Consider the following 10,930-nt stretch of genomic DNA (forward strand, 5'->3'; position numbering starts at 1 on the left):
AATTATTAGCGTAAATTAATTTTTTATAATATACCAAATTTTCTAGCGAGATGATAAAATTGGTTAAACAATTATTAAAGAAATATTTTATGTAATTGTTATGTTTTATAACAGGTATTTTGGTTAAAAAAAAAGCTTTCTGATTGGGCTAAAAGTGCTTTTTCGGAAAACTCCAAAATCGGGCTTCTTTCAAAAAACTGTTTTTAGCTTTCTGGAAAAGTTAAAACAGCTTATAGAAATTTTTATCAAATGTCTCTATTTTATCTAAAAGAGTACAATTGGTTTTCATGCATTTTAGGTTCCAGGCTAGTCTCGTTCCATAGTGGCTCCAAAACTAGGCTAACTTGGGCCCAATTTGAACCCATCTGTAAGCACATTTTCCTTCAAGATATAGGAATTGTCTTGTTCCAATATAATTGAAGTTGCAGGTATCCAAACAAACACATGCAGTTGCAATTTAAGCTGCATACAGCTCCCGTTACAAGACTCCTCTCTAAACAACTCCTTAATTTAACCAAAATAACGAATCTTCAAAGGGGATCAAGTGAATGTGGTGATAGATCATGCGGTTCTCAAAGACTGCATCAACCTAAAGGATGGCGAGCTAAGGAAAAGACGCGTGGATGTTGGTGCTAGATGCATTGGTTTTAAAAGGATGAGCATGCTAAGGAGAAAGTGGGAATAGAATGGGAAGTATGGAAGTGCTTAATGGAATTGTCCAAGTACCGATGACCATATCATGATCGCTAGCTCAGTAATATGCTATTTATGAAAGCTTAGAGGATGCCAAGCATCTCTTAAATCAACTCCAACTACAATGACAACCACAACCGAATTATTATGGACTCTCAGTCCTTTTATATTAGTTTGTCTTAGGAGTCGTTCGGTCCTTGTAGTGCTCTCAGAACACCAGTGATTATGAGTCTGCTCCTATCTGGCCAAGTGAGTAGCCAGTTATTCTACTTTATCAATAAAGGAGTACTGAATACTACTTTAATTATCTTTGGTATTATCTTAAGAATATTGCAACTTAATCTCTGTAATTCCTTTGGAATATAAAGTCGTTGGCCTTGAGACAAACCGAATATATTCACTGCCTAGGTTTTGTCGAACCTTATTCGCCAGCTTTTTAGACTGTCAAATAGTCTCCTGAGTGTCATATAAGCGATCCATGGCCCTATTAAGTGATTGCTTGCCCCTTGGCCACTCAAAGGGTCCACATTAACCATCATAGGTGTGCCCTCTTTCTCCCACCTCTTCCAATGGGATTAGACCCTCTCTCTTCTATTTCTTTACTGAATCATATTCGATTTTGAAACTGAGAAGATTGAAACTTGCAAATGAAAATAATTTTTTTAATAATGTTGCCAAACCCTTGAGCCCAACCTCAGTTTTACATTATCTCTCCCCTCTCCACCCACCCTGTATATGTTCCCTCTCCCTCCCCCACCTCCTAACCAAAATAACCTCCTTTTCAACTAATAATTCTTGCAAATCAAATTTAATGTATTGAGAATTAGTTTCTAAAATATAATATTACTTTTATTTAAATAATATTTTCATAGTTCATAATAATATACTTTTTTTTTTTACTTTTCACTTTTGAACATGTATTGCAAGTGCCCAATTACTTGTAGCCTAATAAAGAGTCATTTAAGTAAATAGGCCACAAATGTATATTGCAGTTTAATAATGAGCACATACCCTGCGAGCTGCAATCAACTAAGTTATTTCTATGGAGTTTTTAAAAGTTAAGCAATTATAGTATAATATTAAAAATAATCCATATGACTTTGCTGGTTTGACAACTATTGATGCACTTATTTCAAGTATAAATCAATGGCTTATGCTAAATGAATTATTACGAATTACGAGGGGGAAAGAAAAGAGGACCTCGCTTCTCCACCCCCGAAAGGAGTAATATCCGTAGCCAGCGGATTGATTCCCTTCCGAGGCCCGCGGGAAGGAATTTGACTGATGCGTCAGGAAATCGCTGCATGGTCTTGACATCTTTCTTAAGGGTTCTTTTCAACGTGAATCGTTTCAACAAACGAGATATTTCACAATTGACATGAGACCCAAGACTTAACCTAATAAGTATTTTATTGGATTAGTCAGTTTTAAAGAAAGAGTGAAATTAATGAGTCCAAGCTACTTATTGTTGAATCTCCTCTTAAGGGAGTGAAGTGACCAATGGGTATTGGTCCTCGAACCTGCATTTTGGAATAAACCCAAAACTTCTTACGCAGCTTGTGCTGATCCTTAGTATGAAATTCTATTAAACATTGGATACAAATTCTGATTCATTCTAATACAGTAAGTAGGCAGTGAAATGTAGACTGCTCCATAATTTCAGACCTTACACATAATGTCATGCCCTGAGCCCGGAGTGCGGCAGACACCACACGCCCGCATGGCGGGCCGCACAAGCGTGCAAGGCAGCTGATCATTTCAAAGCAAATACAGATGCTTAAAATTGTCATAAATAGTTAAAGTAATTCAAAAGCAGCCTTCCAAAATTCCAAAATAACATTTACTAACATAATTCAAATATCCAAACTAATCTAACTAAAATACCAATAACTGAAGAAATCATCGGAAAATCTAACGCACTCTCCAATCCCGTGCGATCATGCCTCTGGATCTGAAAAACAGAGAAAATAAAATAATGAGCTACACTAGCCTAGTAAGAAACAAAATACCCCAAAGTGGGGTCAGAGCATATCAGATCAAAATACAGGATAATATCTGGAATAAATCATAAATAACATCGTTTTACTGTTTTCAAAACTTATTATCATTTTTTTCTAAAACTCTGATACCAGAATCTCAACATAATAGGCTACGGCCACGTAACCCAGTGGCATGGGTTGCATAGAATACCAGAAACTACTATTATTAGTCACCGGTGGCAACGGTGTCCAGAAACCACTATTCTAATTACCGGTGGCACGGTGTCGAAACCGATTCATCACAGATTATAAGTCGACAGGTCCAACGTATAATCCCCATTGGCGGGGCCAGAACAGAACTAAACAGATCATAGCCATGCTGAAAATGCATATATATATATATATATAAGATTTCATAAATTGCCCAGTCATAGTTTACGGATTTCAGAGCATATAACATAATTTTCAAATAAAATTTAACATGCCAGACCTATTTTACTAAATACAAAACATATTTCGAAATTTAATCCACTAATAATTATTTTAGAAAAATGCACTTTGAAGCATTAAGTTACTTATGTCTTTTCACTTTAAATCCCACTTCAGGCAAACATGTCAGATACACATGTTTAAATTTAATTAATTTCTTTGTTAATTTCAGAGCTAAGCAAAACCAAAATTAATATTATTGGATACGGCCAAACAGGGCCCAGAGTTGGCCCATAATTGGCATAGCCCGATAGGGCCCACATCGGACACAGCCCAATGGGCCTGCATAGACCTAGCCTAATAGGGCCCCCAAAGTTGGCCTCTAGATGGATTATTTATGCAATAACATTTATTGTAGGGACTAATACTTAATTACAGGGTACTGTTCTATAATAAAACTTGAGTAAAGGGACCAAACAAATATATTTGAGGACCTTTATGTAATAAATCTTTCTAATAGGGATCAGACATAAATTACAGAAGACTCTTTTGTGAACTCATATACTGTCAAGGGCTTAACTGCAAAATTTCATTTATTGGCCAAACGGGTTTGAGTTTCGGGTTCAGGTTTCGGGTTTCGGATTTCAGATTTTGGGTTTCGGGTTTCGGATTCCAGATTTTGGGTTCCGGATTCTGGATTTCGGGTCTCGGATTTTTGGGTTTTCAGGTTTGAACTGGGCCCAAGTTGGGCTTACAGTGAACCGGGCCCAAACTTGGCCCAGTTCGGCCCGCGATGAATCTTCTCCCTCACCAAACTCCCCATGGACAGGGGAGATGGAAGAATGGGAGAGGAAGGGGAAGAGGGAACGGAGATCTGGCAGGGTGGCCGACCTAGGTGGCCAGGGGCCGACGCTCGGTCGACGGTCAGCCGATCGCAGTGGCGGCCGGCGGCCGCTACGGTGGCCGGGGTTGAGAATCAACCGAGAACGGTCTCGGTTCATGGGGCCGAAACAGAAAATCTCAAAGCTTATTTGGCAAGAGAATGAATAGCAAGAAGAAGAGGCTTACCGGCAGTCGACGGAGGCGGCGGATCCCGGCCGCAGGTGGCTCAGTCTGGCAGTCAAGCAGCGGATCTCACAGCGGCGGCGGCGGCGGCAGTATAAAGCCGATCTCGAAACAGAGAGAAAATGGATCACGGAAAGGTCTTTGGACGGCGCTCAGACGAGGTGGCATGCCGGCCACCGGAGCAGGAGGAGAAGATAGGAGGAGACAGAGGAGAGGGAGGACGGCTCGGAGGTGATCTTAGGAAGAGGAATGGGGGTTTTATCGCCCAATTCCAATGGTTCTCTGCCGCGGGAATCGCGGCGATGGGGCGAAATTAGCGGCTGCTCGTGCGGCCACGGGGTGGACGCGGAACAACCGCGGTGCAGCCGCGGCGTCCCTGTGCTTGGAGAAGTCGGAGAGGATCGCGATTGGGATCCCCTGCTCTGCCCCTTCCAAAAGGGGCTGCAGGCTTCAGCCCAGTATCTCACACATAAACTGCCCCCATCTTACACTCTTGCTATCTAGTCGAAAAATAATATTTTTAATAATTATGAGCAAAAAATAATATTGTTACTTAGTCTTTATTATATGTTATTTTAATCTCCATATCTACAAAACTGATGGGAGAGGAAAAGCTCTATCAGTTCCAACTTTTACAAAAAAAACTTAAAAAAGTCTAGCATGCCAATGCACTCCAAACTAAATAAACTCTTCTTAGTATACCATTTTCCTATTAACATTCGATAAATTAAATCCTCTTTATAAAACAAATCATTTTTTTCTCGTCCCTGACGGTAATAAGTATTAGTATAAACAAATAGCCATAATAATAATAATAATTTTTAATATAAAAATTTAAAATATTATCTTTGGAAATAAATAATAATCTTTCCGTTTTACAAATTATAAGAACCAATAACAGCTCGAGTGGGATCCATTACCGTGTGAATAACCGTTATTCAACCTTGCGCCTGATGGACCAGTAATGCCTTTGACGTCTGTCATTCCATTTTTCTTGGTTTAACTCTCCAAGGAGCTTCCGTGCATAAGGCTGGCACAACCCTTAGGCGGCTGAGATGGTCACCTAAGGCTCCGGCTCAAAGAAGGCCCACCGCATGAAAAACTTTAGGGCTCGTTTGGTTCGCGGGAAAAGAAGGAGGAAAAATATGATCAACGAAAAAGTAAAGAGATGCCTATTGTTTGGTTGGAATTTTCAAAAGAGAGAGACGAAAAAGTTGTATTCCCGTGGGAATATGATTTCCACATTTCAAGAAAAAGTCTTTTTCATGAAAAACATAGGAAAGTTACTTTTCCGTAAGCCGGAAATCAAAACATTTTTATTTTTTCGCAAAAGGGCCCTTCAGCATCAAATCAAGGATTCTTATTCGATCCAAAGCATTAAAACTTAATTTTTATTAAGGGTATAATAGAAATTATATATAATTTTTTTAGGAATGTGGATGGTCAACCAAACATAAGCACTTTCAAAATCTGTTACTTTTTCATGGTCAACCAAATATGCCAAAAGTATTTTTTTCAGACATTCTTTTTATAGAAATCTGTTTCTCAAAAATTATATTTTTATGAGAAAAAATGTTTTCCGTGAACCAAACGAGCTCTTAAAGATAAAATAGAAATTTTTTTTTTTTTTTATGAATTCGGCTTAGACCGGGCTGCGGTTGAAAAAGCTCTAAAGAAAAAATCATAGAAGTGACCGCCAACAACCTATGAGTGGCCGTCCTTGTCGATGGGCGATAAGGTTCGAACTTTTGTAACTTTGTCAAATTCCCAGACAGCTCATTGTCCCCATCCATTTGTCTGACATTGGAAAGCTCCATTCAGATCTATAGCGCCTCTGAAGCCCACAACAAACACTGAACACCACCACCAACCTGCCTCGAGCCCGTTGTCCATTAGCCTTCAACAAGGAGGAAGCAAGCAAGGGGAGGAGTAATGGCTAGTGGAATTCTTTCTTCCATCACTCGGATGACCGATAAGTTGGCAGCTCCCATTCGGAGATCCCTCGGGGGCTCATCCTCTTCTGACCCACATAGTGTGGAAGAAGATCTCAACAAGCTAAAATCCACCCTCGAGACGATTGAAGCTGTGCTCTATGATGCCGAGAAGAGGGAGATACGAGAGGAGTCTGTCAAGCTCTGGCTGAGCGAGCTCAAAGCCGTGGCCTGCGACTCTGAGGACGTGCTCGATGAGTTCGAATATGAGTTGCTGCGGTCCAAGTTGGAGAGTAGAGCTCCCATGAAATTCCCAGGCAAGAGGAAGCAAGGAGAGGTACGTGAATTCATTCCTTCTCCTTTGAATGAAGCTTCTTTTCGTGATAGCTTGGCACGTAGGATTAAGCAGATCCGAGAGAGGTTCGATGAGATCGCAGCGGAACGGGTGGCTCTCCAACTGCGAGAAGGAGATGGGCCATTGCGGGTGGTCGACAATTACAAGCAGCCTCCGAGTAGCTCCAATCTTAGCCAATTGGAAATTCATGGTAGAGAGGAAGACTGTATAAAGCTCATCAAATTGTTATTATCAGAAGATTTCAAGGGGAGTAATATTTCAGTTCTTCCAATAGTTGGCATGCCGGGAGTCGGAAAGACAACATTAGCGCAGCTTGTCTTCAATGATTCCAGAGTATGCAAGCATTTCAATACAAGGGAATGGATCAGCTTATATGGAAGCTTTAATGTCGCAAGGCTGATGAAAGAGATCATCGAGTCGATCACCAAGAGCCCATCTGATCTTACTGAAGTGAGTGCCCTTCAAGAATGTCTCAAGGAGGTGCTGAGTGCCAAGAGATTCTTGCTTGTATTGGACGACGTATGGAATGAGGATCAGATGCTATGGGAGATGTTAAGGTCTGCCTTGGCATCAGATGTAGAAGGGAGCAAAATCATTGTGACCACTCGGAATGAAACTGTTGCTAGAATCGTGCAGACGATGCCTCTTTATCAACTTGATTGCTTGTCGGATGAAGATTGCTGGCGGCTGTTTCGAAGATGGGCATTCGATGGGCGAGATCCGAGAGCACACCCGGAATTAGTGGAGATCGGAAAGATGATTGCAAGCAAGTGCGGAGGCTTGCCTCTAGCTGCAAAGGCACTGGGAGGCCTCCTACGCTTCGAGAATGATGAAGAGAAGTGGGTCGATCTTCTTCAGAGTGACCTATGGGATCTGGAAGACACTGAGAATAAGATCTTGCCAGCTCTGAAACTTAGCTACCAACATTTGCCGGTCCATTTGAAGCGCTGCTTTGTTTACTGCTCGGTGTTTCCAAAAGGTTTTGTGTTCAAGAAGCATGTATTGGTCAGGCTGTGGATGGTGCAAGGCTTCCTCCAGACAAGGGATGACAAAGAACCAGAGGACATGGGTTTCGAATGCTTCGATGACTTGCTTGGGAGGTCATTCTTCCAGCACTGGAAGCTAGAATTTGGCGACGAGGAAAAATTTGTTATGCATGATCTCTTTCTTGATCTATGCCGATACATTTCTGGGGAAGAGTGCTTGCTGACAGAGAATTCTGACCTTCGCAGTCTCTCTCCAGAAGCACGCCACCTCTCCTTGATCCCATATGGATCCAGAGTGACAATGCAATTGAACTCTATCGACAAGCCCAGGCCCCTACGCTCGCTGCTACTCATCTATAGGCTGATATATTCATGGGGTGGAGTAGGCTTGTGGGAAGGGAATCTCGTGCATCTCAAGATTCCAGATGATATCTTCCTGAATTTGCCATGCTTACGGAGTCTGGATTTGGCTTACACTGACATAGAGGAGCTACCAAATTCGATCGGCAGCCTGAAACACCTGCGATACCTCAGTCTCAGAAGCACTAAGATCCGTAAGCTTCCTGAATCCTTATGTAGACTTTACTATCTGCAGACACTGGAGATGGCATACTGCAACAATCTTCGTGAGTTACCAAAAGGCATTGGAAACCTCGCCAACCTGAGGCATTTAGAGCTGCCAACAATGGAGGATTCATATGTCTGTATGCCATCTGGGATCGGCAGATTAACTGGTCTCCAAGAGCTTGCAGCATTCAATGTGGGGGGAGATGGTCGGCATTGTGGTATCGGGGAGTTGAAGGACATGGCAAATCTTGGAGGGGACCTCCATATCTCTGGGCTCCGAAATGTAGCTCGAGGATGGGATGCAAAGGAGGCCAATTTGATGAACAAGAAAAATCTTCAGAGGTTGACACTAGATTGGTATGTTCACCAATCAGACTACAAGTGCAGTCATTTGAACCTCAGTTCTGATGATGAGCGGACCGCAGCCAAGCTTGGAGCAAACTGCAGCTCAGAATCTGGAGGAGTGCTCGCCGTGCCTTGGGAACATTTCCAGGAGGAGGATGTGGTGTTCGAGAGCCTCCAACCTCACCCCAACCTTGTGGTGTTGCAAATTCGAAACTACAATGGTGCAAGATTTCCCAAATGGCTGGGGGATCCATCCTTGTCCAATCTTGTCACTATAAAGCTCTTTATCTGCGAGAAATGTGAAGCCCTTCCATCGTTTGGCGAGCTATCATCTCTCAGAAATCTCCACATAGCAGGAATGGGCAGCATTCGGCGCATCGAGCAAGAGTTTTGCGGCACTAAGCAATTCCCGGCATTGGAGGAGCTGCAATTCGAGTGGATGCCTGAATGGGAGGCATGGAGTGGAGTGAAGGAAGGTGCATTTCCTCAGCTTGCCGAGCTAATATTTCGTGATTGCCCAAAACTGGGTATCATCCCGAAAGATCTCGCGCCATCCTTGAAGAAGCTTGATGTAGGGGACTGCAAGCAGCTGAGCATCCTCCCAGCTCCCCCATCTCTCACCAGCTTATGTATAGGAGGGGAGTCCATGGAACAATTATGGTCTTATACCACAGAACTCACCAAGCTTGAGGCCTTAGAAGTGGCGTACTGTGAAGGACTGACTTGCCTTCCTTTGCACAATATGCCGGCTCTTAAGAGGCTGGAGATCACAGACTGCTCACAGCTTGCAACTATAGATTGTAGGGGTGGATCTGCTGCTGCCAAGGCTCTGGCTTCTTCCTCTTCTTCAGTGCCATCCCAGGTTGGGCTGCACAATTTGATATCACTTGAAAATTTGAAGATTGAGAATTGCCCGGTGCTTCAATTTGCGATGGAAGAGCAGCTTCCTCCAATGCTTAAGGATGTGGTGATATCCTGTTGTCCATTTCTGGTGGAGTGGTGTGAAAGATCAGAAGGAAGAAGTCAGTTGGCACGGGTGCCTAATTTTCTAGTTGAGAACTATGATGCCGATGAGGTATGTGCAAAGCAACTGGATCATAAAGCTTCAAAGATAAATTAATAAGGATCACTTAAGCATACATATTTTTTTGATGATTTAATTAGACAACTGCTTAAAGAACATTTCTTTGTGGAAATTTTTACCAAACATGAAAGTTTCAGAAATAGTACTTCGACATATATACATATATATATATATTTCCAATGCTCGAGAAAACTAGGTATATTTAGGAATTCATAAGAAAACTCAAACTCAAATGAAACAATGACTTACATCAGAAGGACAAGAAAAAGCAAGATATTATTATTTTCCATCGATGTGCCTGAACACTAGAGAAGCTTTGGCGATCAGATTTCATTTTATCATTTGGTCATGAACTCAGTGCAAAGCAATTCATAACTTATGAAGAAGTCAATTGTAAAGCATAATCCTTTGCAATAGAGAAGGCCATGAAGCAGTGCACTAAGGTCAGGTCAATCATGAGTACGAAAGTTGGAAGAAAGAAAAACTCAACTTTTAGAATTTTTAGGCTTTACCATCCTCTTCACCAGTTAGTTTGCTTGAGCCAAAGTGGGCATAAGATTTTTTTTTCCTTTGTAGCGTAACATGAGATTTAATTCTGATACATTATGATCTCTCTCACTCTCTCTCTCTGTCTGTGTGCAGTTTCAGGAATGGGTTATGAGCACACAAAATGAAGAGAGTGACAAAGAAATTGAAGAAGATTGAAAAGACTTGGCGATAGAATGTTCCATGAAAATTTGATTTTTCCTTTGGGTTAGAGAACATTTGGCCATTTAATTCCAAGTCAACAATCTATTCACCTCCTTTTGTGAGAACAAAGAGTGAGGAAAAATAAATGGGACAAAAGAGAGAAATGTTTGTAGAAAATGTCTGACAAAGTGGAGATGATGTCTATCCTACTGATGAAGGGCAGAGATGCCCAAGGGTATAAGTTTTTCAGTGGCCTACTTTGGGGTGACTATCTTTCTTTGTTCATTTTGTTGTATGATGATTTGATGTCTTTGCTTATTTTGCTTTTGCAAATCGACACGGTCTTAACGTTGTATGTACATATTATGAATTCAATCATATTTTGTATTCAAAAAAAGGATTGTGCAATTTGGGAACTCTCTCTTCTTCAGATTATCTGCAGTTAGGATTTTATGGTTATAAACAAGCCAGTTAAATACCTTGATTGTCTCTGGCATTGGCATTTTCCAGTTGAGTTTCCCAAACTGGGAAAATGATGCCGTCATGACAGAAGAACAGATAGCTTTCCTTCACCATATAGATTCCTTTGGAGTTCCATTTCCATATTACAGTGTCTGGTTCCTCACCTGTGATGACTGTAAACAAAGTTGAGTGTTCTTCCGATGCCCTAGCATTTAGTTGTTCGTGACAAAAACTCTTGAGGTCACTATGCAGCATGAGCTCTCTTAGTGAAATAAATGTCTGGATTGGATGTCAACAGGAACAAGCTCGGGAATTGATACTTAGGAGGTTCATTTAAAGCCCAG

At 41.5% G+C, this 10,930-nt stretch overlaps 1 protein-coding gene across 3 annotated transcripts; it reads left to right on the plus strand.

The window, feature by feature from the left end:
- Positions 1–5,961: 5,961 nt before the first annotated feature.
- On the plus strand, positions 5,962–10,554 carry LOC103720349 (putative disease resistance protein RGA3). Of its 3 annotated transcripts, none has more exons than XM_039117431.1 (3): positions 5,962–6,642; positions 6,727–9,425; positions 10,077–10,554. In XM_039117431.1, the coding sequence occupies exons 1-3, from the start codon at positions 6,099–6,101 to the stop codon at positions 10,137–10,139; spliced, it is 3,306 nt and encodes a 1,101-aa protein (XP_038973359.1). In that variant the 5' UTR covers positions 5,962–6,098; the 3' UTR covers positions 10,140–10,554. The 3 variants fall into 3 exon arrangements, with proteins under 3 accessions (XP_038973359.1, XP_038973358.1, XP_008808230.1); XM_039117430.1 differs by having other exon boundaries at positions 5,962–6,434; positions 6,507–9,425; XM_008810008.4 differs by having other exon boundaries at positions 5,962–9,425.
- Positions 10,555–10,930: the final 376 nt, after the last annotated feature.

This window comes from Phoenix dactylifera, unplaced genomic scaffold, assembly GCF_009389715.1.
Source record: "Phoenix dactylifera cultivar Barhee BC4 unplaced genomic scaffold, palm_55x_up_171113_PBpolish2nd_filt_p 000222F, whole genome shotgun sequence".
Taxonomy (NCBI): Eukaryota; Viridiplantae; Streptophyta; class Magnoliopsida; order Arecales; family Arecaceae; genus Phoenix; species Phoenix dactylifera.